We start from the raw sequence: 27,985 nt of genomic DNA on the forward strand, positions 1-27,985 counted from the left end.
CAAAGTTGCAGGTTATAAAATAAACCCTCATAAATCCTCAACTTTTCTATATATGTCTAGCAAGATACAGCAAGAAGAGCTAGAAAGAGAAATCCCATTCAAAGTAACCTCAGACAATATAAAATACTTGGGACTCTTTTTGCCAAGACATACTTAGAATCTTTTTGAAAATAATTATAAAACACTTCTCACACCAATTAAATCAGATTTAAATAACTGGGCAAATATCAACTGCTCATGGATAGGTAGAGCTAATAAAATAAAAATGACAATTCTACCAGAACTAAACTATCTGTTTAGTGCCCTACCAATCAAAATTCCAAAATATTACTTTAACGAGTTAGAAAAAATTGTAAGTAAATTCATATGGAGAAATAAATAAAAAGTCAAGAATTGCCAGGAGCTTAATGAAAAGAAGGGCAAAAGAAGGTGGCTTAGCCCTACCTGATCTAATATTATAAAGCATCAGTCATCAAAACTGTTTGGTATTGGCTAAGAAATAGAGTGGTGGACCAGTATAATAGACTAGGTGTAAAAGCAGGAGATGATTATAGTAATCTGCTGTTTGATAAACCCAAAGTATCCAGCCATTGGGATAAAAACTCCTTCTTTGATAAAAAACTTATGGGATAATTGGAAGTTAGCATGGAAGAAACTTAGATTATACCAATACCTCACACCCTTTACCAAGATAAGATCCAAATGGTTACAGGACTTAGACATAAAAAAAAAATTCTATAAGCAAAGAAGATCAAGGACTAGTTTACCTGTCAGAGCAGTTTATGGTTAAGGAAGATTTGGAGAACATCACCAAAAAACAATTAGATGATTTTGATTACATTAAATGAAAAAGCTTTTGCACAGATGAAACCACTGTAACCAAGATCAAAAGAAATGTAGTAAATTGGGAAACAATCTTTACAACTAATGATTCTGACAAAGGACTCATTTCTAAAATATACAGAGAACTGAGTCATATTTTTAAAACAAAAAGCCATTCCCCAGTTGACAAATGGTCAAAGGATATGCAAAGGCAATTTATAGATCAGGAGATCAAAGCAATCCATAGCCATATGAAAAAATGCTCTAAATCATTAATTATTAGAGAAATGCAAATTAAAGCTTTTCTGAGGTACCACCTCACACCTCTCAGATTGGCCAATGTGACCAGAAAGGATAATGATCATTGTTGGAAGGGTTGTGGGAAATCTGGGACACTATTACACTGTTGGTGGAGCTGTGAACTCATCCAACCCTTCTGGAGAGCTATTTTGAACTAGGCCCAAAGGGGAACAAAAATGTGCATACCCTTTGAGCCAGCATTACCACTACTGGGTCTATATCCTGAAGAGATGATGAAAAAGGGTAAAAACATCATTTGTACAAAAATATTTATAGCAGCCCTGTTTGTGGTGGCAAAGAATTGGAAATCAAATAAATGTCCTTCAATTGGGGAATGGCTTAGCAAACTGTGGTATATGTATGTCATGGAACACTATTGTTCTATTAGAAACCAGGAGGGATGGGATTTCAGGGAAACCGGGAGGGATTTGCATGAACTGATGCTGAGTGAGATGAGCAGAACCAGAAAAACACTATACACCCTAACAGCAACATGGGAAGTGATGTTCAACCTTGAAGGACTCACTCATTCCATCAGTGCAACAATCAGTAACAATTTTGGGCTGTCTGCAAAGGAGAGTACCATCTGTATCCAGATAAGCAGCTGTGAAGTTGGAACAAAATGCAAGGACTATTCCATTCAATTTAGAAAAACACAGATATCTTATTGTCTGATCTTGTTACCTCTTAGGCTTCTTGTCTCTTCTTTGAGGATATGATTTCTCTCTCATCACACTCAATTTGGATCAAGGTACAACATGGAAACAAAGTAAAGACCGACAGATTGCTTTCTGTGGGGGGGGGGGGGTTGGGGGAGGGAAGTAAGATTGGGGGAAAACTGTAAAGCTCAAATAACATCTTTAATAAAAATAAATAAAAAAAAACAAAAAACAACTTGGGGGATCAGAAGGGGTCTGTAATGGAGGAGACACATAAGCTGAGCTTTGAAGGAATTCCAGGAGATAGAGAGGAAGAATGGGAGTTAATTTGTAAAGAAACACAAAGGTAAGAGGTGGGAGGTAGGAGCTAACAAACCAGTTTGGTTAGAACTTCACAGTGCATGAGAGGTGTGAAATCATTTAGAAAGGGGCTGGAGTCAGATTTTTAACAGATTTCTTTACCTAGATTCTTCTTTGTTAATCCACTCTGTAAAATAATATATAAAATGATTAAATTTTGAAATGTGAAGGTTTTTTTCAGATTAAATTCTGTTTTCATAATGATCCACCTTCTCTACTCCCACTTCTATTGAGAAAGCCATTGAGAAAAACAAAAACCCTGTTTATCTAGAATCAAGCAAAACATTCCTGCCTTGGCCATGTTCAAGATATACAGACATACACACACACACACACACACACACACACACACACACACACACACACACATCACAATCTGCACTCTGAATCCATCACCTTTCTATCAGGAAGTGGACAGCATATTTCATGAAAGTCATTTCGATTTGTGGTTGGTCATTATGTTGATCAGAATTCAAAAGTCTTTCAAAATTGTTTTCTCACTTTACTTTGCATTAGTTCATATAAGTCTTCCAAGGTTTTCCTAGTTCCAAGGGCATCTCCTCAGTTTCCAAATCTTTGATACCACAAAAAATTGCTATATAAAAAAGTCATCAAATTTTTTTTTAAGTTAACTGGGGTTGTAAGTTAACTGGGGTTGTGACTTGTTCAGGGTCACAAGACTAGTAAGTATCAAATGTTGGAAATAATACTTGAACTCAGGTTCTCCTGACTCCAGGGCTGATCTCTATTCACTGCACCACATAGCTGCCCCTGCTATACACCTTTTTGTACATACTGATTGGTCCTTTTCCTCTTTCTTTGATCTTTTTATTACATATACACATACATGTACATTATTTCTGGATCAAAAAATATGTAGCCTCCATAATTCCATACTGCTTTCTAGGATATCTAGACTTGATCACAACTGCACCAAAAGAGAATGTTATTATAATACAAAGTACTCTGTATCCCACTGCTTGAAGATGGAATTTCTAACATTTCACTCCTTCCCCCAAGATTGTCTAGTACCCTTAATGGGATTAGAGTATCTAGGTTCTCTGCAAATCTTTCCAGTCCCAACAATGGAGTTCTCTAAACTGTAGTGCCAGGGGCCAAGAAGCCCCCATAAAAAGAGCAAACAAATTCCGGACATGCCAGGGGCCAAGAAGCCCCCATAAAAAGAGCAAACAAATTCCAGATATGCCAGGGGCCAAGCAGCCCCCATAAAAAGAGCAAACAAATCCCAGACATACCAGGAGCCAAGAAGCCCCATGTCAGATAAGATAAAACGAGCAAACAAATTTCCAGGTGTACCAAGGGTCAAGATAAAGGAAAGTCACCCTCCATTATCAAGAATAAACTGACCACAGACTATCCCTTCTCTCAGGCCAAGGCATACCAACTCCACCCCTAAGCTAATCCCCTTGTTCCTTCTCTACAATATAAGCATGTATTTTCTAAAATAAACTCAGACCTTATCCACCATCCTTGGGTCTCACTCTCCTTATTCTCACCCATTCCATTTCAGGCTGGGTCCTCCTCGACACCCCACTTTTCTGCCCCGCGGGTCGGGGCACTGTAGCTACACTTCAATTCTATTAACCACTAAAAATCTAATTAATCTTACTCATATTTACTTCAGAAAGTATTATTGTAGCTGCTGGCTACTTGAGTTCGCATCTGCCTATGAGGAATCATTATTCAGACTTGGGAAAGCAAGGATGGAAATAAAACAAAAATCTATTAAAATAAGTTACAACACTTAAGCAAATGGTAGGTAAAGAAAGACAGAGACAAAAGAATAGCTTGACTGGACCAATAAGTCAAGAAGACTGGGGACCCTGAGTCAGAGTCCAGTCCAGGTTTTTATGTCTTTGCCTTTCATCCAGAGGGCAAAAAGGTGAACTCTCTTTCCCTTATTGAACTGGAAATTAGCTAAATGAATTGATTACATGAAGAATGGGGATCTCCACCTAATTTGAAAGATGGCAGCCTTTAAGATTACAAATTTTGTTCCTGTTACAATCATAATCTCTATATCTATTCAATGGTAGTCAATTTACATCTTGAGTAGGTGTAGTCAATTGACATCTCCACCCAATTTCTACATTCCCAATTCTCATCTTTACCCATGCAACATTATCACAAAATATACAAACTTATACTTATATATTTCTCCTTTATATGGGAAGTATAATTCCCAATGCCCCTTTCACTGCCTCATTCTGTGGTGGAAAATGGAATTTAGCTCATTGCTTAGCATGTTTCCTATAGGGTGAATTCTGAAACCTGGATGCCAGGCATCCTGGTTTCTCTGGGCTAGACTTCCTTGATAGGTCGCCTGGCATCAACATCAACTGTGACTCAAACTCTGAATATGATTACCATCACCAATGCCACCCAGAAGTATTCTGGATCATAGGGCCTGCACTGTGAACAAACTGTGAACTTTATCCTCCTCAGGAACAGTTAATTCTCCAGTAATTTAGATCTGTTTTTATTTGTGTAAGAATGTTCAATAATTGCATTCATAAAATTCCCAAGTATCTTAACTTGGTAGATTCCATAATATTTTGTACTTTATATAGTTATCTTTTATTGTATTTTATTTTTCATTTTTTAGGTTTTTGCAAGGCAAATGTAATTATTGTCTGAGGTTGAATTTGAACTCAGGCTCCTGACTCCAGGGCTGGTGCTATATAGTTATTTTTAGAGGAATTTCTTTTTCTTTCTCTTCCTGATGGGTTTAAGTAGTGATATACAGAAAATGTTGGTGATTTGTGTAGATTTATTTTGTATTGCAACTGCGCTGAAACTTTTGTTTCAGTTAACTTTTTAGCTGATTCTAATACCTGCAAAAAGAGGTGACTATTTTGTCTCCTCCTTGCCTCTGCTTATTCTCTCAGTTTCTTATTTACATAGCTAGCATTCCTAGCACTATAGTAAATAGTAATGGTGATAAAGGACATCCTTGCTTTACCACTGAACTTGTTGGAAAGGTCTCTAGTTTGTCCTCCTTAAAAGGAATGCTGATTTAGCTTTAGATAATCACCTGCCAAAGGAAATATTCATTTATCCCTATTCTTTTTATTATTTTAACAGAAATGGTATATCTTTTCAGCTTCTAATAAAAATTAAAATCAAAATCTCTTCATTGAATAATTTTGATTTTTTTTAAGGTTTTATGTTAGGAAATTTTTTTTATTTTTAATTTTTGATTGTTATTCAAGAGACCAGCCGCATTTTTAGTTTTTCTAATAATGAACAAAGTTTCTGGCATATGTCCAGCCTGGTCATGGGCTAATATTTATTTTGCCGCAGTCTCTTTACTTTTTAAGATTTTTAATTTTTTTTTTTTTGGTATTTGCAAGGCAATAGGGTTAAGTGGCTTGCCCAAGGCCACACAGCTAGGTCATTAAGTGTCTGAGGTTGGATTTGAACTGAAGGACTCCTGCCTCCAAGCGCCCTTTTTCAAAGCTTCTTAAAACCCCACTTAACACTTGCATGGGCCGCCCTTCGGGATGGGGTCCCATCATTTTCCCTCGCTCTGCCCCGCCTTGGTGCTCCGAAGCCCGCCTGCGCCCTCGGGGCACCCCCGCGGGCCCCGGCCGGCCGCTCTTCCGGAAGCAGGCGGTCCCGGGAGCGTCCTCAGCCAATCACAGGCGCCGCTGCGGAGCTGCGTCTACGCCCGTTCGTCCGGCCGCGCCCCGGATGCCCGGCGCCCCCGCAGCGCCTCCGGGCTGAGCAGCGCGGCCCCCGCTGTCCGCGGCCCACCCTACCCCGCGCGCTCCCCGGGCCCCGCCCCGCCCCGCCCCGCCCCGCCGGCCGCGGCCCTCCCTCCCGCCCGCCCCCCGCGCTCCCCGGGCCCCGCCCCCGCGCTCCCCGGGCCCCGCCCCCGCGCTCCCCGGGCCCCGCCCCCGCCCCGCCTCCGGCGGCCGCGGCCCTTCCTCCCTCCGCGCTCCCCGGGCCCCGCCCCCGCCGGCCGCGACCCTTCCTCCCCCCGCGCTCCCCGGGCCCCGCCCCGCCCCCGCGCTCCCCGGGCCCCGCCCCGCCCCGCCCCCCGCGCTCCCCGGGCCCCGCCCCCGCCGGCCGTGGCCCTCCCTCCCTCCCGCCCCCACGCTCCCCGGGCCCCGCCCCGCCCCCGCGCTCCCCGGGCCCCGCCCCGCCCCCGCGCTCCCCGGGCTCCGCCCCGCCCCCCCCCGCGCTCCCCGGGCCCCGCCCCGCCCCCCCGCGCTCCCCGGGCCCCGCCCCGCCCCCGCGCTCCCCGGGCCCCGCCCCGCCCCCGCCGCGCCGGCCCGGCTCTGCCAAGATGGAGGGAGCTTCTCCGGCCGCCCCGCTGTGCCGGCCGCCGCCGCCGCCGCTGCTGCCGCTGCTGCTGCTGCTGCCCTGGCTCCCGGCCCCGCTGCGGCCCGTGGCCGGCGCCTGGGGGCCGCCGGCGGCCGCTCCGTTCACGCAGGTAGCGAGGGGACGCCCGGGGCGGCCCCCGGACCGTGACGCTCTCCCGGGGGGCGGCGGCGCCACGCTCCCCTTCCGGCCCGGGATGCCCGCCCCGTCGCCCCGCTCGCTCGGGGGCTCCGGGCCCCTCCGACGCCGGCCTCCTGAGCCCGCGGCCGGGGGGCTCCGGTGACCGAGGGTCGGGGAGGCGGCCTCCGGGGAGGCGCCCGCCGCTGACGGCCCCCCGAGTATCCCCAAGCTGCCTTCCCGAGCTCGGGCCCCGCTTCCTTTTGTTCGGCCCGCTTCAGCCCCGGCCCCGGAAGGCTTCAGAAATGGGGGCCCCGGCCCGCGGACTCTTCTGGGCAGCGCCCAGGAGTGCCAGGCCAGCCGGGCCTAAAGCGCCGGGGGCTCGGGGGCAGCCTCGGGCCCCTCCGGCCGGGCGGGCACGCCCCTCCCCCGCCGCCTGCCCCTTCCCACCCGGCTGGCGCTTCGGCCCTCCGTCGGACTGCTGGGGACTAAGTGCGCCGTGTAGGCTGGCATTGGTGAGGACGTCCTGAGTGTTGTGGACCTGAGCAGGACGGCCAGAGAGCTATGGAGGGAGTTTTTAAGAGAACACAATTATGGGTATATAAACTCTGCTTTTAATTATAGGAGAAGTTTGGGGGGCGCTCCATTTGTTTACCTGTGGCGCTTGGGGATGCGCCAGGGGCGGCTGCCGGCAGGTGTACCTAAGTTCAAAGCCGGCCTCGAACACTTTCCTGTGACCTAGCTGTGTGGCCTTGGGCAAGCCACTTAACCCCATTTGCCTTGCAAAAACCTGAGAAACAAAGAAATAAATGGGTAATTAGAAGGGAGGCGATTGATAGAAATATAACTGCATCTCTGCATGTTCCTCATGATGTATGTCATTTTAATACTATTTTTTTTCTTTGTAGCACGCAGTCTAGATTTATCTCACTAAGAAGATAGGGGGCAATGAAAATGAATCGGAAGGGAAGACAGCCTTTAAGAGATCACATTCTCAAACTCCCCTTCCAATGCTTTTTCCATCGGGCTCATTGACATAAGTAAAGGGACTCCCTCTAAGGAGACCCCAAGGGTGGGCTCTTTACAGATTTCCAACCACTCAGCTCTAAAGCTCTGTTGAGGTTGATTGGAGCAAGTCACTTGAGAAAAGGATAGGAGCTGGGTAGCTAAGAGAGAGGGGAAACAGCTCAGGGTGAGAGCAGATCTAAAAGAGGGGTTTTGGGGTTACCAAATAGGTCCCAAGGAGCTTACAATCTAATAGGGGAGACGATGTGCAAACAAATATATACATAGTAAACTATACTGGAGAAGGAAATGTCAAACCATACCAGTATTTCTGCCAAGAAAACCCATGGACAATATGGTCCACAGGGTCATGAAGAGTTCAGTGCCACTGAAAGACTGAACAAGAAGAAGAAGAAACTATAGACAGGATAAAAGACTTCTGTGTAGGTAGGATTTTAGTTGGGACTCAAAGTCAAGGTCAGCAGTCAGAGTGGAGGAGGATGAGTGTTCTAGGGTTGGAAGAGGGGCAGAGAAAATGCTGGGAGCTGAGAAATGGTGGAGCAGCCAGGAGGCCATTGTCACTGGACTGAAGTGGACAGGGCTTCAGGCATAAAAAGACTGGAAAGAATTCAGTTATGAAGGACCAATTGTCAAGGCATTTTGTATTATGTCCTGGAGGTGATAGGGAACTACTGGAGTTTCTTGAGTAGGGAGGGTGATATGGTTGGGGATATTGAAAATAAGCAAGAGTGTGGCTGACAGAGGGAGCAGTTTGTTCGCGGAGAGGGCATGAGATAGGATCTCTTACCCTTTGGTAAGACTAAGGTTACTTCATCTTGTGAGATGGGTGAAGAAGGGAGAACCAGCAGAAGCAACTTGAGCAAGAGAGGAAGAGGGGACAAGAGGGAGGCACATAGAGTGGCCTCAATTTTTTTTTTTTCTGTATGAGGAAAGATTCTCAGCTGAGAGAATTTGGAGAGGGAACCTTGGGAGCCACTGTGAAGAGTGACTAGCAAGTTATCTCCAACGTAGTGTTTGGAAGGTAGTAATTACTTTATTGACTGGTTGATGGAACCCCAAAGGCAGGGCAGTATTTAAAACAGGAAGCCAGGCAAGTTGGTTATGGTTTGCTCTACCACTAACTTGTGAGCTCTGGGCCTCAGTTTCCTTCTCTGTAAAATCAGACTGGGCAGATGATCAGCTGGATAAAAAAGTGGTAAGAGTTTTGGATTCGGACCTGGTTTCACATCCTTATGCTCAACTACCTGTGTGACCTTGGGCACTGTAAACTTTTAAGTGTTGATATATCAGTGCCAGTCATGAATGCTAGTTATCTTTCTGAGCCTTAGTTTCCCTCAACAATAAAATGAGACAGTTTAGACTAGATAACCTAGAAAATCTATTACATCTCTCAATTTATGACCCTGTGTTCTCTAACAGGTTTTTTCCTGGTCCTAAATTGTGTGGTTCTGGAGGTGAGCTTCTAATCTCTGGCTCCCATTCCTAAACTTCCAGTTAACATTGGAAAATCATTACATAAAAATTTGATTTAGTATAAAGTACAAAGCTAAAAATGAAAAGCTATGAAAAAACTTTACTTTTGTGTTTTTATCTTTGTTTTTCTTTTTAGCATGATTACTTGTACATATATTTTTCATGACTGTACATATATAATAACCTATATCAAATTGCTCACCTCAGAGAGATGAGTGAGAAGGAAGGAAAGGAAGAGAATTTAGAACTCAGAATTAATAAAAATGATAAAAATTGTTTTTTATGCAATTAGGAAAAAATAAAAAAATTATTTTTAAATAAAGGAGGTTCGAATTATAGCTCGCCAGAGTTAGCTATATTGGGGGGAAATTATTGGTTCTCATGGTAGAGGTGCAATTTTTCAGTGGTATCTAGCTCCATTTATTAGGTTTAAATTTGATAAGTATTTGGACAACTGACCTTAAGTTCTAATGACCTGTGATCAAGTTCCATCATTTCACACACCAGCTGTATGTCCCTTGGGCAGATCAACTAACTTTTCCTTGATCTAGGCATCTCTCAACACTAAACTGCATAAAAGTTACTGATCTACATTGCTTATGGGGGGGGGGGGGGTAATTTACTCTGAAATCCTGATACTGATAAAATCACAGGTTCCCTTTGAAAAAATTTGAAGGAAAGGTAACTCAGATGGAAAGGCTGACAGGGAAATAAATATATCCAGATCAGATACCCAAGTGAATATTAGTCTCCTTACAGAGGGCAATCTGATTCTAACGTGGACTTCAGGATACCCTGCCAAGAGAAGGACCATTTCAAAGAATTTTCAGGATTGCCCCTAGAATTGGATATATCCTAGGCCATGACTGAGGTTTTGGTATATAGGACTTCTCTAAAATGCAAACTAAATTTGGACTAGCTCTCATACTGACCCAGAATCATTTCTAGAATCCCTTTCAGAAATTCCCTCTTGATCAAGGTAAAAATAAAAGGGAAGAGTTTGGAAGAAATACTGCTTCTGTTTTCATAGGGAAACTGACTTTTTGCCACTGTATAACTATGGTAGAGAAGAATCTATTCTGTGTAGTTAGTTTAGTCAGTTACTAATTATTTAATTTTTTTATTTTGTTTTTGCAAGGGAATGGGGTTCAGTGACTTGTCCAAGATCACACAGCTAGGCAATTATTAAGTGTCTGAGACTGGATTTGAACTCAGGTCCTCCTGACTCCAGGGCCAGTGCTCTATCCACTGCACTACTTAACTACTCCTTTTTAATTCTTACTGCAATGTTTTCTGTTTTATAGGAAATTGAGGCTGTTAGCCCCTCTCCCTTAGTGTTACAGGTAGTTCTCTAAAACTTTAAGTGATAGACAGTAAATCAGTCAGTTTGCTAACAAGTATTGTCAGTCAATATACTTATTAAGCACCTGCCATATTTATATATATTTATATACATACACATATATACATACATCTATATATTTATAGTGTCTACTGTGTGTACTGGGAATACAAAAAAAGAGTAATTTCTGGGTATAACTAGGTCTCAAAGTCTAAATAGGAGACAGCATACAAACAACCATGTCCAACCAAGATAGATACGAGAGAAATTTGGGGTAATCACCAGAGGGAAGGCAGGAACATTAAGGGGAATCAGAAAAGGCACTTGAAGAAAGCCAGGAGGCAGAGAGGAGGGGAAAAACTCTAGGCAAGAGGTCAGCCAGTGAAAATGTCAGAAGTTCAAGGAACAGCACAGAAGCCTTTGCTGCTGAATTGCTGTATAAGATAGAATAAGACTGAAAAAGATCTAGATTATGAAGAGCTTTGAATGCCTAACAAGATTTTATTTTGATCTTGCAGGTGATGGGAATGACTGGGGTTTATTGGATAAGGAGTTGATACAATCAGACCTGTTCTATAGGGAGATGACATTGGCAACTGAGTGATGGCCTGGAGTGAGGAGAGACTTGTGGCAGGCAGACTCTCCATTAGGCAATATAATAATAGTCCAAATTCGAGATAATGAGGGTCTGTACCAAGGTGCTGGCAGTGTCCAAGCTACCTAAGTAAAATTGAAAGGTCTTTAGCACCCAATTGGATATGGTGGGAGATTGGGGAGAGAGGGGCTGATAATGAGATATCCAAAAGGCCACCTAGGTTTGGAGTCTAAGTGCCTAGGATGGTACACTGAACAAAAACAGAAAAATTAGAAGGTAGGGTTTTGGGGAAAGAGTAATGAGTTTGGTTTTGGATGTGTTACATTTAAGATGTATGCAATATATTTTAATTTGTCCAAAAGGAAATTGGTAAGGCAAGATTGGAGATTTGGACTGAAGAGATCTATTTGGTAATCATTTGCTTAGTAATGACAGTTGAAACCCATGAGAGTTGATGATATCACCAAGTGAGATAGTGTAGTTTAGAGAAAGAAAAAGAAAACATATGACAGGACCGTGGGAGCTTCCCACTATTAGTGGGATGGGTGAAGATCCAACAAAGGAACCTGAAAGGAAGCAGCCAGACAGGTTGGAGGAGAACTAGGGAAAAGATCAAAAATTATATTTGAGACACCTTATAGAGACAAATTTCTTTTTTTGTTATTTTTTTTTGCAAGGCTGTGGGGTTAAGTGATTGCCCAAGGTCATAACAACTAGGTAATCATTTCGTATCTAAGGTCATATTTGAATTCAGGTTCCCTTTGACTCCAGGGCTGGTACTGTATCCACTACACCACCTAGCTGCCCCTAGACAAATTTCTTAGGAGTTTAGCTGTGAGAGAGGATAAGAGGATGGTAGTTAGTGAGATGGTCAGATCAAGAGAGTTTAAGGGTAGGGGATATAGGTTTTATATATGTTTACAAAGCAACTTTCAGAAACAAAAAATTTGTAGATGCTTCCAAATCCAAGGTTTCCCATATCAGTGGAGTTGCAGGTCTAGATTTTGAGGCTGTTCAGTTTTTCCAAACTCTTTTTACCTCCTAGTGTAGTAATGTTATTTTTACTTGCAGGACAGTATCAAAATTAATGTAACTGCCCTGGAAAAGGATGGGGAATTCCATGAGAAACAGGTTTGTCCTTTCTATATTCTTGTAGTATAATTTTCTATTTGTCTGAATTAAATATGCTTGTTTCTCTGTTAGTCTTTTGATTTCAACTCATTTAATTCTACTTTTTTAATATAAAATTTTTGTCATCAATAAACCATTAGAATTTATGCAAACTTTGTGTTTTGTTTTAAGGTTTTTCTTAATATTATTTATGAGAATGGGCAGATATATGTAAATGACTTCCCCCTAAGGAGTGGAGTAACTCGAATAAGGGGTGAAACCTTCATAGGTGAGTACCACTAGATTATTTCCACAATAGTTCTGTTCTAGTAATTCAAACAAAAGAAATAAAGAACTCCTGAATTTATGTTTTTCAAATGCAGGTTAATAGTATACATTATTGTGGAAATAAATAGTACCAATAGTTGTTTATAGTTTCAGTTCTTTGTCAGTGCTTACTATACATGGCATTGTACACTGTTTCTCTTGAAATGCAGGTCTTGCATTTGAGGTTGGACTTTAGAACCACATCTAAGGTAGGTCAATACCACTTTAGGGATGTTACTGCTAGTGATAAAATAGCAATGTCCTCATATAACTTGAAAAATTGAAAAAGCTGAAGGAATTATCTATTTCTCAAGTCTCTAATATCCTCCATTCTTTTTTTTTTTGTTTGTTTTTGTTTTTTTAGGATTTTGCAAGGCAAATGGGGTTAAATGGCTTGCCCAAGGCCACACAGCTAGGCAATTAAGTGTCTGAGGCAGGATTTGAACTCAGGTACTCCTGACTCCAGGGCTGGTGCTCTATCCACTGCACCACCTAGCCACCCCATGTCCTCCATTCTTAATCACGGTGTTTTTCTTTTTATTCTCTTTCCTTTACACATAGCTCATACAAGTCTAAAATTGAATTTGAACTCAGATTTATCCAACCCTGAGTCCAGCCCTCTATCCATTATGTCACTACCATACCTAACTGCCAAAGACAATCACATGCTTTGTTCTGTCATAATATTACTCTCTTCTACTGTTTCTCCTATCTGTAATTATTTTTAGAAAGAGTTTTGTATTTTTTTTTGTGACACTACTTAGGGAAATAGCCTTAATTTACGGAAGTCAGATTTACTGACTAGAGAGAAGCTGATTGCATTAGTCTTAAAAATCACCACTTGCTTATACCCCAGTTTAAGGAAAATCATATACCTTGTGAACTTCTTGAGGTGTTGACTATAGGAAAAAAGTGCTTTCTACTCCTTTCCCATTCCTGTATTAAAAGTAATCATAATATATTTACCTGTGACACCATGGAATTCCTTTGTATTATTTCATATGTATATTTATATATTGGCTACATGTTATGGGGATTCCTCACCTAGGATCCATGAACTTGTTTTAAAAAAATATTTTGATGATTGTATTTTAAAATAACTGATTTTATTTGTAATTCTATGTGTTTTGTTTTATGCACTTAAAAACTTTATTTGGAGGAGGGATCAGTAGGCTTTCCCTGACTGCCAAAGGAGGACCAAAAAGTAGCTTAAGTACTCCTGATGTAGTGACACTGCAAGCTGCTTGGTTTTTTTTTGTATCTATCTTCAGCAACTAACACGGGGTCTTATTCATAGTAGGTATTTCATAGGTTTTTTTAAACTTGGATCAAATGGTTGACCTTTTATAGGGTGGTACATTAAATTTGCCACCTGAGGAACTACGTTCAAATGCTGACTCTATCACTTACTCCCTTTCTGGCCTTGGGTAAGTCACTTCTGCACCTTATTTCAACACCTGTTAAATGGATTGGGCCAGATATCTCTGGTCCCTTTAGTTTCTTTTTTTTTCCCTTTAAGTTTCAAATTTGAATTTTTTTTTTTTAGGTTTTTGCAAGGCAAACAGGGTTAAGTGGCTTGCCCAAGGCCACACAGCTAGGGAATTATTAAGTGTCTGAGGCCCGATTTGAACCCAGGTACTCCTGACTCCAGGGTGGGTGCTTTATCCACTCCACCTGCCTAGCCGCTCCCCCCATTCATTCTTTACTTCTTTCTAAGTACTCTATGTTCCAAAGCATCCTGTCCCTATTTGCATATGACACACCATCTTTCTGAGTCTTTGACTTTTCACTTGCTTGTTTCCCTGCCTACAATGCTTTCCCTTCTCATCTCTGCTTTTTTGGTTTCTTTAAAGTTTTGGTTAAAATCCTACTCTCTGTTAAAAAAGCTTTCCTATGGGCAGCTAGGTGGCACAGTGGATAGAGCACCGGCTCTGGAGTCAGGAGTACCTGAGTTCAAATCGGGCCTCAGACAGTTAATAATTCCCTAGCTGTGTGACCTTGGGCAAGTCACTTAACTCCGTTTGCCTTGCAAAAACCTTTAAAAAAAAAAAGCTTTCCTAGTCTCCCTTAATGTTAGTTCTTCCCTTTGAGACTACATTATCTTTTATATGCATAATTATTTATATGTTATCTTTGTCATTAGAATGTGAGCTCCTTGAAGACAGGGATGGTTTATGCCTTTCTTTTTAACCCCAAGTGTTTATTTGAAATGTAACAAGCACTTAATAAATGCATATTGACTTGACACAGTCAACTCTCAAATCTGTCTTTCATTGAGATAAAGACTTTCACTGTTAAATACCCATTCAACATCTCCACCTAGGTGTCTCACAGACATCTCAAACTCTAGGTTTGCGCTCCAAATTTGAAATTATTTCTTCCAAACCCTGCTTCTCTTAATTTCCCTAATTTTTTTTTTAATAACATTATCATCCTACCAGTCATCCAGCCTTGGAGCTTCAGTATAATTTTGCTACCTTCTTCCTACTCACTACCTACATCTAATCAGTCCCTTCTACTTTATAATCTCTACCATTTTTTTCTTCTTTTCTAATCTTAGTACTGCCAGTTCAGGTTTTCTTTGCCTCTCAGTTGTTAGTGTAATAAGCTCCTAATTGATCTCCATTTTTCTAATGTCTAGGCCTAATTATGTAACTTTTCTGGCTAAAAATCTGTGGTTTCTCACTAGTGCCTATAGAACAAAATACATTCTCCTTAAGCTGGTATTTAAGGGTCTCTATAATTTGGCTTCAACTTAGCTTGCTATTCAGTTTATGTATTGCTTTTCTCCATGTACATTATATTCCATCCAAATTGATTTCCTTACTTTTGTCCAGTCCTTTAAAATCTCACTGGTGCTATTTCCTACACCTGAAGCATATACCCACCACATTTCTTGGCTACTAAAATAGTGGCTTTACTTTTTATAAGATCTAATTTAGTGGTCTCTTCCTTCTATTTGCCAGCCTCCAAACAAAGGTAGTCTCACTGCCTTTTAAAAAAGTCTCTTAATGCCCCTCTGTTAAACTTCTCTTAGGGACTCAATCTTATTTTAAGATATTATAGTTGTTTTCATAATCCTAGTTTATAAACTCTGTCAGGAAAAAGACCAGTCCTTTTTCATCATCGGTGCAAGGCACTTGGTAAATATTTATTGATTTGCGGGAAAAAAAGAAATATTAAGGATTCCACTCTAGGATGGATATGGCAAAACCTCTTCTTACTCTCTTTTAGCTGGCTCACTCACCTAAGCCATATTCAGACTAGCAGTCTGTGGTCCCTTGAGAGAGCTATAGCACGTGTCCACTATTCAAAACTCTCAGTATCCTTTAGTGGGTGTTTGGGGCAGTCACTTTAGTTTCTGAGTCTCCATAGGTGTGTTTTCCATTTATATAAAAACAATCTGTCACACCTTTAACTCTTAATCATAGTAAGAACAAGACAAAAGTAATAATAATCAGTATAAGGCAAGAGCAAAATATTTGCTCAGAAGGCAAAAACAGGAATAATTATAACATTTACTCAGTAAAAAAGTTAGAACATGAATCATTTAATATAACAGTGTACTCATGAACCTTGGTCACAGTCTTCCCCTAATATATAGGTTCCATGGAATAGTGGGAATATACCTATAGAAACCTAGGTACATTCTATTGGGCAACTCACAGCCTTGACATCTTTAGTCCCTTTAGGAACATTAGGAGAGACAAACTGCTCTCCTCTATCTATAAGCCAGTTAAAGTAGCTTCAAGCTCTTTTAGTACATAGTCGCCCTTGAAAAGACATTGAGGAAATGTACTACTTTAGCAAAATAAATATCACTGTTGTACTTGTCTGGTGATAAGCAATTTTCTTAAGTTAAAGACCTGTAGACTCCTTGGATATTCAAATAATAGGGGATTCTGTATTTTTCAACTCAAAATCAGTATTTCTTTTAAACAGCATAGCTCACAGTTCACAGAGCTAACCTATGGTACCAGCAGGAGGTTTCCCTATGAATGCCATCAGAGAATGGTGAAGCTTGTTGGTCCTGCCCATTATTTTACTGAGCCTCTAGCAGAATAGGGAACGTTGGACCCTCAAGCCATATAAGATCCTCGAAATCATTTGTTCTGTGCTACTAGGGCACCAGACTTGAAATTCAATAAATCTAGGAGCTTTTTAGGGAGGCAGTGCTCCATCTGGTTTATCATTTTATCTGATGGAAAATGTTTTTCACACCAATTGATTTTATCAGTTTTTCTTCCACAAATGATTTGTTGTTTTTCTGTCCCAGTCTGATGTCAAACTTGTGTAAGGGTTGATACCTAAGATCAAACCTTATATTGACTTACAAATCTAGAACTGAGAGGGACCTTAGAAAACAGCACCTTCTTTTAGAGATCAGGAATATCAGACCCAGAAAGGAGAGTGACTTAGCTCAGTTTACATATTCTGAAACAGGGCCATGATTCTAAATCAGTCCCTCTGACTTAAAATTCAGTTCAACTTTGAACCATACACCATGCCTTTTATTAATAATAGCATGTATATAGTACTTTTGACTTTGCAAAACACTTTACAAAGATTATTTCATGTATCCTCATGATAACCCTGGGAGATTGAGGTGGGAGAAACCAGTTATTCCAGAAGTGCTTATAATACATCATGGTATTTATTGAAATCACATACTTATGTCCAGTCCTGGATGATTAAAGCATTTGACTGAAGGTTCTAGAACTAGATTAGGTTGGGCCACATTATATCTCTGTTACATTAACAAATAGACACCTTTAATCCTCTTTGGTAAATAATCCCTTAACTGACATCAGTCACATAAAAGGCAACACTCACTTAAAAGCAACATAGTGATTAGAGTGTTTTGTTTTGTTTTGTTTTTGCAAAGCAGTGGGATTAAGTGATTTGCCCGGGGTCACACAGCTAGGGAATTATTACGGGTCTGAGGCCATATTTGAATTTATATTCTTCCAACTCCAGAGCCAGTGCTCTATCCACTGCACCACTTAGCTACCCCCTTAGAGTACTGATCTTGCAATCAAAAAGATCTGAGCTCAAATTCTGCTTCAAACACCTAAAAGCTATGTGATGACTGACCTCTTTAACTCAGGTCTCAATTTGAAAGGAAAAATGGTCATAAGCCTATGAGCCTATGTCAGAGGTTTATTTTAAGGATCAAGTTAAATATTGCCTGTAAAGTGCTAATCAGCATCTAATCATACCACTAATTAGCATCATGATCATCATATTAAGGAACAAAAACTAAATGGTAGGACTTATTTTCCATTTTAGTGGGCATTGTTTTGTGAAGTCTTGAAGGCTTTTCCAGCTGTTATTTTCCATGATTAGATGTTAATCTTCCCTGGTTGACTTCCAAGCCTGCTGCTTTGTCCCACCTTAGCAGCTGATGAGCATTATAGTTAGGGAGAAGCTTTTGGCAAGCAACTTCCTGTCATTGCTGTGAATGATTAAAAGACAAGACAATTAAAAAAAATAGTTCCTTTTCGGGGGACAAATTTGGAGACATCTATATGCCATATATAGGAGTTAGAGTTCCCTTGTGTCATTAGGATGCCCTTGTTTGGAGGCAAGTAATATTCATTGTTCCCTCCTGGCTGCTCAATACACTTGTCTTACCATGGTGGACATTGTTATGAGAATCTGGCTTTGTTCCTAAAGTGCTATCATTTCATAGAAACTCTGACTCTCTAGCATTTATTTCAAAAGCATGTAAATAGCTTCAAGATTTGATAACAATTTTATCTATGCTATTCTTATAGATTTGCAGCAGCAGTGAGGGTGGGGATGAAGAGGCAAAGCCATTAAATGGGGTGTGATATCAGCTTTTTTTGTCCTGTCTAAATTACTAAACTAAACAAACTAAGAGAAATTATTTGATGATTATTTCTGTTTAACAACATTATTCCTTTTTGATAGTGGAAGATGAATATTCAGAAAACCTGAAGGTCAAGGGATATTTTGGAACTGTCAGTGTACGGATTTTAGTTCATCAATGGCCTCTGGCATCTAGTTCCAATGTGCAAATGATTGCCATCCAAGAAGAGATAGTAGAGATTGATGGGAAGCAAGTAAGAGAGCATACTTACTTATTTCATTCAGTAATTATATTAAAAATTGTAGACAATTGTATCATGAGTTTATGGATTTTAGATTGTGTTTTCTTCTAATATGTTTCTGACTTAGTTTGGGGGAAAAAGTATTTAAGAGCTGAGGTTCAGTGGAGCCTCCTAAACTCCAGATTCCCTAACTTTATTTAGAGTTTCTGTTTTATATTTTTTCATTGTTATATTTAGCATAAAAACAATCAGTTATATTCCTCTATGTTAGTTCAATTAGAGAGGGGAATTGAAGCCATTAGACTTAATTTTCATCTCTGCTACAGATTGAACCTGGCAGATCATTGAAGTAAATGGAACTGAAAGTAGGGCCTGCAAAAGAAAGTACCAAAGTTAGACAAAAATATGTTAACACTGCAGAATTTTTACTAATATGGGAAAAAGTAATTGAGTGATAGTTGGTGACCTACAGAAAGAAATAAGACAGGAAAATGGCTTTATGTTTATATATGATCCGTGCTACTATTTAAAACAAAGAGTAATTTGTTATTTCATCTTTTATAGGTTCAACAAAAAGATGTGATTGAAGTTGGTATTTTAGTTAAGAACCAGAGTGTCCACAGACATTCAAATTATACCATTCCTCTGGAGGAAAGCATACTATATTCTATTCCCAGAGACAATGACATTTTATTTACACTTCCTAATCTCTCAAGAAAAGGTAACTATTTGAACTGAGTATATGCCAAGTTAAAAAACACATTTTCCTTGCTGAATTCTTATTTAATACTTGGGTATTAAAATGTTATATATATATATATGCTTTAATAAATCAGTTACCCTATTTGGTACAGATACCCTTTCCATTAATCAGGTAATATCTGCCTGGATGGTTTGGATTGCAATCCATTCATACCTTCTTTGTAATTCTCCTTCATAAATCCTCTCTAAAGAATCCATTCTATACCCTGGAGGCATTCATCTTCTTTTTAGCTTTATTAATATTTTTTAAAATATCACAGTCATTTCCCTTCCTCATAGAAACCCCTACCTGTCCACATCATAACAAAGAAAAAATTAAGCAAAACTGATAAAGTAACTATGTCAGCATATTTATCTCTGTTCTCCAAAAGCATTCATTTGCATTTTTTTCTGTTTTTTAAAAAGTAATTCATGGATTACTACAATATTAGTAATTTAATCCCATTCTTGATTCTTGTTAGAGTGACTGGCTCACCAACTTTTTAATGTCCTTTATGTCATGCCAATTATAAAAAAAATTCAACGGCAAATTGATACAGCCTCCTTAAATCTACCATATGCCTTCTCCAATGTCCTTGAGGTCACTTGATTCTTCCAGAATCATTATATTCCATAGTGATGTTAAAAGAGAATGGACTTCCATATCTTTTAGTGGTTTGAAATCACTGGAAGTAGAGTATACTTTTCAGCTCAGGCTGGATCCTTATAACATAGTTTAATATTTATTTGTTAAAGCGGAGACATATTTTGGAATTATATGCAATTGTTTGTAGGAGTCTCTCTTTTGAGACATAGGCATTACAGGGAAGGGGAAGAGTGCAGACTATGATCATGTGCATCACTTAACCTTCCTAGGCCTCAGTTTCTTTTCTGTAAAATTGAAGAGGAGAGGATGGACCTCTGAGGTCCCTTACAACTCTTCTATGATTTGGCATATCTCTTCTGTCATAATTGATTACTCTTAAGTATGGTTTTTTTTTTGTTTTTAGATTTTTCGAGGCAATGGGGTTAAGTGGCTTGCCCAAGGCCACACAACAGCTAGGTAATTGTCTGGGGCCAAATTTGAACTCAGGTACTCCTGACTCCAAGGCCGGTGCTCTATCCACTGTGCCACCTAGCTGCCCCCAAGTATGTTTGTTTTTAAAGTTCTTTTTAAAGGGAAAATTACTTCACTTTTGAAAAGCAGACAACCTTTTGCTACTTGTTAAAATTTATTTTTGTCTTAGTTTTCCTATAGTTTGCTTTGTATTCAAGAGATATTTGAGTTATAAGAAGTGTAGATAATTAGGCTTTCAATATTGATTTCTGTACATTCTATGACTCATGATCTTAATCTTTTTTGCTGACCTTAGAGTTAGTAATAGCGAGTACACATTAAGAGTATTCAGTTAACTTTGTCTTGCTACTTCTGTAGATAGTCCTAGTTCATTGCAGACAACCAGTCAGGACCTTATCAAGAATGTGGAAACAACTTTAAATGAAGACTCATTGCCTGGCAAGTTACCAGAAACTCCACTTAGAGCAGAGCCTCCATCTTCATACAAGGTAAATATTGGTATTTCTTATTTTCTTTAAAGTATAGGCCAATATGAGGAGAGAATGAGCAGCATGCAAAACCTAAAAAAAAGCCTAAGGGTTGGAGATCCCTTAAAAAACATAAATCATTTTGTGATTTTATGTGACAATTTTATCCTTTATATTTTTTTAACTGGACTGTGATATCAATATAATAAGCTCCTGGAGAAGACCAGGCAACAAAGTGAGTCAGGAAGACTCATCTTCCTAAGCTTACTTATTGATACTCACTAGCTGTGTGATCCAAAGCAAGTCATTTAACCCTGTTAGCTTCAGTTTTCTCAACTGTAAAATAAGCTGGAGAAGGAAATAGCAAACTACTCCAGTATCTTCCCTAAGAAAACCCCAAATTGAATCATTAAAAGTCAAATGTGACTGAAAAAAATGACTGAAACACCTGAGGAAAACTTCCCCTACTATTGAAGCAGGTAGGTAATACGATGAATAGAATGCTGGGTTTTGGGTTGTTCAGAAAGAGCCGAGTTTAAATCCCTCCTCAGATGCTTGCCAAATGCATGGTGTTGAACAAGCCACTGAGCTTTTCCTTTGCCTTGATTTCATTATTTGTTAAGTGAAAATAGCCCTTGCCTTCCAGGGTAGTTGTTAGGCTCATGATCAAATTTGTAAAGCCCTCAGTGCCTCACAAAAAGTAGGTGCTCATTAACTGCTTATTTCCTTCCTACCTTGGTTGGGTGTGGTTATATATAAGTCCCACAGTTGTCAAAGAACCAGTTTTTCAGCTGGTCCCTAAATAATGGGCAGTCCCTTAAATTCCAGTTATTTTTTTTGCTTTTAATTCCCTCATTAAGATCAGGAGATTTGTTTTGCTTGTGACTATTCTCTTTAGTATTATTTTTCTTAAGCTTCCATACCAGCTGATTTCCCTGTTGAAATTGATATATTTTTATTCCAAGTTCTTTGTTGAGTGTTTGACTGTACTTTGTCCACTTTAGTTAAGTGAGGTTCATAATGTCTGCCTCTCCCTCTTCCATCTTGGTCTATTTTTGCATACTCCCAATTATTAGAAATAGCAAGTTTTCACTTCTCCTTTCCAGTGTATTTCTCATTTTCTTTTAAAACCTTCAGAACAGATTCATTCCACCCCCCTTGGCTTTTATTTTTCTTCTCTAACTCCCTCAAGAACCCCAATAATGAAAAACATTTAGATTCCGAAGGGACACTTGTCACTTCTCCATTGGACTGTTTAACACACTTTTTTAGCTCTTGTGTTTCTATTTCAAACTCAGGTCTAATTTTTATAGCAAATACTTAAGAATCTTATTAAAGTTATATTTTTTCTCTTGTAGGATTTTATTCAATTTTACAGTATTTTTGGTTGTAAGCTCACATTTTTACCTTGTGTAAAAATATTAATAAACCAGTATTTCTCCTGATATATGACTATAGATCCATGTTACTTGAAGTACTTCCTGGATGCTGGTAGTGGTTGTGAGCATTTTTACAACCTTTTTGTGGTTCCTTTAATGAAGGATTTTACCTTTACTTTGTCTTCTGGTTTTAACAGAGGAGCTTTTCATTTTATCCTCTTTGCTTCATTTCTTTTAAATACTGATGAGTTGCTTGTGAATCAGTTCTTTTTTTTATCTATTTGTAATTATTATGAACTTTCTTCTTCCTTTTGGAAAGCCTTAAATTTGCAGTAATTATAATATGCTGTTTTCTTTGATTTACTCATCTTTCCAGTTTTTAGTTCCTGAATTGGGCTTTATATTGGAGCCAGGCTGCACCTCTTTCTGGTGAACTCAACAAGATCAACTAAATTTGATCTTGTCCTGGTCCCAAGAGTTCTTTTGCTGACCTCCACTACAACAGGTTAGCTCCAGTTGTCACTCCTCAGCTCTTCATTGCCTTCTTTGGCATCTCATGATAGTTTTAGAGACCTTAGAGCATTTAGCTTGGGCAGTCTAGGTCTGGGCATTATTCAGGTTACTGTTTTGTGCTGCTTCTCATGTTTTTAAGGTCCTCTGGGGATTTAAGCCATCATGAGACCTTCTTAGGAGAGCATTATAATCTTGCTTCCTTTGGACACAGAGCCTTGAAAACTCCAACGTGGGCCATCTATGGTTGTTTTGGGAGTATTTATTAACTTTCTCATTGGATTTTTTGATCATTTGATCTTAACATGAATTTCAAAGTTTTGCTAGAGCTGAATGGCCCCCCTGTTCAGGTGACCATCTTAGCAGGAAGTCTAATTTAAATTCATTAGAGGGAGAAGGAGGAATCAGTAAAGTTATGGTCACCAAAATAGGAGAACTAGAAGAGTGTGAAGTCACGATAGAAGAGGGAGATAGGAGTATCAGGGTATAGTCATCAGTACCAATTGTTGCAAAGAGAGGTCAAGGAGAGCAATGACTGAGGAGTGCATTTGGAAATAAGGTTATTGAGAGCAGTTTCAGTGATGAGTTCAAAGCCAAATTGCAAAGGAATAAAGATCCATTAGATAGTAAGAAAGAGAAATTATCTGAAAAATTTTAAGTTTGGAGAAGAGAGATGAAATTTTAATCTGAAGTGGTAGGAGTTCCATTAGTAAAATACCAAAACAGATCAAAGGAAAGGTCTTAGATTTTTTTTTTAAGGTCTTAGTTTTTAAAGAAAAGAGGCTATATGAACATGTTGATAGGCAGTTTGTTAGAAAGCCAGGGGAAAAAGAGACTTAAGATTTCCTATGAGAGTCAGAATCCAGTGGAGTCAGTACATGGAGGAATTGGATTTTACAAAGGGAAAGACTTTCTTTTGGAGATGGTCAAAAAGGTATAGAATTTTTGAGGTATTATAGGGATGGAGAATTAAAGCAGGTTAGGTTCAGTGAACACGGGGGATAAAGGCAGATACTTCATAAATTTTAGTAGTAGCAGGATCTGAGAATGTTTTGGTTGTGATGAGGTTTTTGGAACATCAGTCAGAGACTTGGTTTCATAATGAATTTATGCTGAATAAAATTAACATGGTTTATGACCTTTTCCATTAATGGTCAGCTGACCAGGGAACAGAAACATAGGATGAAGAATGTCTTGATTTAGTTCAACCAACTTTTAACTTTTTTTTTTCCTTTTTAGGTAATATGCCAGTTGATGGAGGATTTCAGAAAATATATGTGTAAATTCTGGATCAGCATTTTCCCAGTACTTTTTATGTATATGAATGTCACAGTACTTGGAATTATAGGAGCAGCTATAGTAATAGCCATCTTAAAGGTGCTTTTCCCTAATTATGAATCCAAGTAAGTAATTTTCATTTTTAATGGAAACTACCAGGCTAGCTTTCCTTTCTTCCTGCCATTCTATTTCATCATTTAGGTATTTAAAGAGACTCAGTAATATGACTGACAGAAACTTTTTTATTAATATTGTAACCATCTATCTACTTTTATTAGTCTTTTTTCATAGCTATTTTGGTGCTTAGATGTTCATATTTTTTTGTAGCCCAAGAAGGAAATTATTATGATGACAAACAGTATAATTTTGATATGTGCTAATAAATTATTAACAATATGTAGGACATCCTAATATACTATGATTCAATACTAATAGGCATCAGAAGCACTACTTGATTACTACTAAATAATATGTATCTATTTGTACAGTAATTAAAATATATTAGCAAAGAACAAGTATTTAAAATGAAACAGCTTATTTTTCATCTTACCCGGAAAAGAGGAATAACCTTCCTTTTTTCTAGGTTGTGAGAAGGAATTCTCAATTCTCTCAGGATTATCCTCTAGGCAGTGATCTGCAAGTTCTAATGTTCTCCTACACTCATTCCCTTCCCCTTCCCCTCCCCCATTTCCTGAGAGTTCATTACTATTATTGTCCCAGCCTCCTTCTCTTTTAGAATGTTAAGTCCAAAACTAAACTGAAGAAAAACCTGTGTCCTTATCTAGAGGGAACATTTACTCTCTTCTGTATTACAATAAGATGTATCCTTTTGAATTTCAGGGGAATTCTTCACATGGATAAAGTGGGCTACCATAGGTACTACCCTATCGACTTCTTAGAGACTATCGAGAAATCAAAGGATAATCTTGAAGAGAAGATATGTATTTAACACATCCCTACCCTACTTTTCCATTGTGGAATTTGCTACATTTAATGAAAAAAGTATAATTCAAGTAAAAAATAAAAGAATATTGAAAAACAGTACCACAACTAAGCCTGGCCTTCTAAGAGAGAGAGACTGAAGAATGAGAATATAATATTTGTTTTATAACAATGGGGTAAAGTGACTTGCTCAAGGTCACACAGCTAGATAAGTGTCTGAGGTTGAATTTGAACTAAGATCCTCCTGACTCCATGGTGGTACTCTATCCATTGTGCCACCTACCTGAAGAATATAACATTTGAAATTACCTGACTAGTAATGTCAGATAGGACTTTCTAAGGAATGAAAGTGGAAAAAGTAGCCAAATTGAAATAAAATAAAGATTTGCACCTGTGTTTGTATACCAAAAAATATCTTTAAGTCAATAATTCCAGATGTCCTATTATTAAGAAAATTACATATAATTTTTTATTGTAATGTATGAGGTCTTTATAAGCACTTTATGAAAAGCTAAACTTAAAAACTCCAAAATTAAACTTTTAAATATTTGACTTGTATTTTGTATAACATTTATGATTTTGATAAAGATCCTTGAATAGATACATTATTATTATATTTGTACCAAGGTCATTCAGCAGGATCCAAATAAATTGTTAAGTGACAGTCTTGCTGAAAAACAAATCTCTTGGAAAGAGAAGTAATTTGCAATATATACTTACTGGGTTATGATAAGTCAAAACTTAGGCTGTTGATTCTTCCCCACCATATAAATCAGTGACAAACTAAATTTTAGTGAGCAAACAATACAAAGTTTTAGAATACTCTAGTAGACTTTGTTTTACTTAGCTATTTTATGACTTTGCTTTTTTACTTCAATTAACATGAACTTAAATACTACATATATTAACACTGGTATTTCAGTGGAATACCTGAAAATGGAACAAGTTATTTTGAGCCATAAAAAAAGTTTAGTTAAGCTTTAAAGATTAAATAAAGCAGGAAGAACAGTGTAGGTCCTTGTTCCAAGTTATTCCCCTTTGGTCTTCCTAATGAACAAAACAGTTCTTAAAAAGTTATATCTGAGGTCAGAGCTGGCTCCATTACTAGTTCGATTAAAGAGTGGCTGTTCAACTTTCTTCCTCTGTTAACAGAGGAAACAATATTAAACAGGGGTCATCTCTAAGTGTATATGAAGGTATGACCTAAGGTATTATCAAATACTTTTATAAGTAAAAAAAGATTTAATGCAAAAGTAGTAAATTGAGTCAAATTTCCCTGCAGCTTAAAAAAATTACATTTATTCAGAATCATGAGTTCCTTTTTATAATTATCATTATGAAAGTTTAAAAAAATATAGCACTCAGTGCAATGAAAACTACTTTTCATTACAATTGAAACAACATAAGGCAGGTTTCTCACAGTTTACTTTAAAAAAGAATTTAGCATGATCCAAATTCGAATATCCATTTTTCATATCGTTCAATGTCCGCAGCAGATACTGACTTAGAAACCTTTTTTAAAGCCATTTCAAAGTCTTCCATAGTTGTAGGCATATGCATTTCGTCTCTGGAAAGATTTCTGATTTCTTCAGGTGTCAAACCTTCAATTCGCCTCCTCATGGCCATCAGTGATGCATCTCTTCATTTCAAAGAGAAAAATTAAAGGTTAAATCTTTTACATGTAACAGAGGTCTAATACTAAGTTGAACCCAAAAAACCCTTTGTTCCTACAACAGAATGTTACAATGGTTTTAAGTATGATCTTTTTACCGATGCAAAAAATAGTATTATATGATATGTTTTCTATACTTGAAATGCTTCTCTAACAAGCCAAATAACAATTCCTACAAATTTTTAAAGCCCAGTTCAAATAATATCTTCTCTACAAAGCTGTCCCTAATCCACCCCAAGATGGAAATGATCTCCTCATTCTTGAAGCACTTTTTTGGGTGTGTATTTCTTAAGCAGTTATGTTCCATGGTCTATTTGTCATTTACACTTTATTAGACTGTAAGCTCCATGAGGGCAAGAACCCTGTTTTTTTTTTCATCTTTTTTTTCCATCTTTGTCTCCCTCTTGACCTAACACAGAATAACAACTTTATAAATAAATGGTTTGTTGAATAGCTGGAAAAATGTTATCAATTTATTTGAACAGTTAATCACACCACTTATGAACAGCATATCCCATATGCATGAAAATAGGTAATTAGATATTACATATACCAAAATATTTATATGCATTTTTTGTGGAAACAGAACTAAAAATAAGTAGATACCCAGTGATTGGGGAATGGCTAAACAAAATGGTGAACAAGACGAATTAGAGAAGTAGCAAGACTGATTAAAAAGTGAAGTTACCAGAAAAAAAAGGAAAAATTCCATCACTACAGAAAACAATAACAACAAAACAATCAAAACTGAACACTTCAAAATTATATTAAGGTTGATCCAGGTAAACAAATATATGTTCCCTGCCCTTCATCACCCTCCCTACATCCTCCCCTCCTGCGAAGAAGTATAGTATAACATGAATATCTAATATCAGACTTTGATATTTTGGTTAGTTTTGTGGAATCTTCTCTTTGAAAAATTTTCATTATTATAAAAGAGGGCACTTGGGAGGGGGCAGGAAAAGAATAAGTAGGACATATAGGAAATAAAGACATCAAAATTTTATTTAAAAAATAATTGGGGGGGGGGCAGAGCCAAGATGGCAACAAGAGAGGAATGTCTCTTAGGTGCTCCCTCATAAAACTTGCAAACTGAAGAAACTAAATTTTCGAGAGACAGAACCCACAGAGGGACCCATTGAGGCAGTTTTCCTACTCAAGGTAACCTGGAAAAGAGCAGACAGGCTCTGCTCCCCGGGTCAGAGGGGTGGCCTGCCAGAGGCAGCCCCAGGGCGCTGGGAGCCTTGGCTCACAGCAGCTGGGGCAGTTCCCTGAGCTACACCCCTGGGAGCACCGGGAGCTACACACCTGGGAGCACAACTTGGGGGAACAGCGGGGGACCTCTGCCAGAGAAAGCATGTGAAGT

General features: G+C 38.9%; 2 protein-coding genes across 3 annotated transcripts in view; one reads left to right on the forward strand and one right to left on the reverse strand.

Annotated features, from left to right (window-relative positions):
- Positions 1–6,441: 6,441 nt before the first annotated feature.
- GINM1 (glycosylated integral membrane protein 1) lies at positions 6,442–27,072 on the forward strand. Of its 2 annotated transcripts, none has more exons than XM_074187803.1 (8): positions 6,442–6,600; positions 12,113–12,172; positions 12,344–12,440; positions 18,413–18,564; positions 19,117–19,273; positions 20,729–20,859; positions 23,967–24,130; positions 24,846–27,072. In XM_074187803.1, the coding sequence occupies exons 1-8, from the start codon at positions 6,454–6,456 to the stop codon at positions 24,952–24,954; spliced, it is 1,017 nt and encodes a 338-aa protein (XP_074043904.1). In that variant the 5' UTR covers positions 6,442–6,453; the 3' UTR covers positions 24,955–27,072. The 2 variants fall into 2 exon arrangements, with proteins under 2 accessions (XP_074043904.1, XP_074043905.1); XM_074187804.1 differs by lacking the exon at positions 6,442–6,600 and adding an exon at positions 7,080–7,202.
- KATNA1 (katanin catalytic subunit A1) overlaps positions 23,079–27,985 on the reverse strand; it is a 38,559-nt gene continuing 33,652 nt past the window's right edge. The window contains exon 11 of the mRNA XM_074187802.1: positions 23,079–26,586. Within this exon, the coding sequence (XP_074043903.1) occupies positions 26,388–26,586 (199 nt within the window). The 3' untranslated portion in view covers positions 23,079–26,387. The remainder of the gene's footprint in view (positions 26,587–27,985) is intronic.

The sequence above is a fragment of the Macrotis lagotis genome, chromosome 5 (assembly GCF_037893015.1).
Source record: "Macrotis lagotis isolate mMagLag1 chromosome 5, bilby.v1.9.chrom.fasta, whole genome shotgun sequence".
Taxonomy (NCBI): domain Eukaryota; kingdom Metazoa; phylum Chordata; class Mammalia; order Peramelemorphia; family Peramelidae; genus Macrotis; species Macrotis lagotis.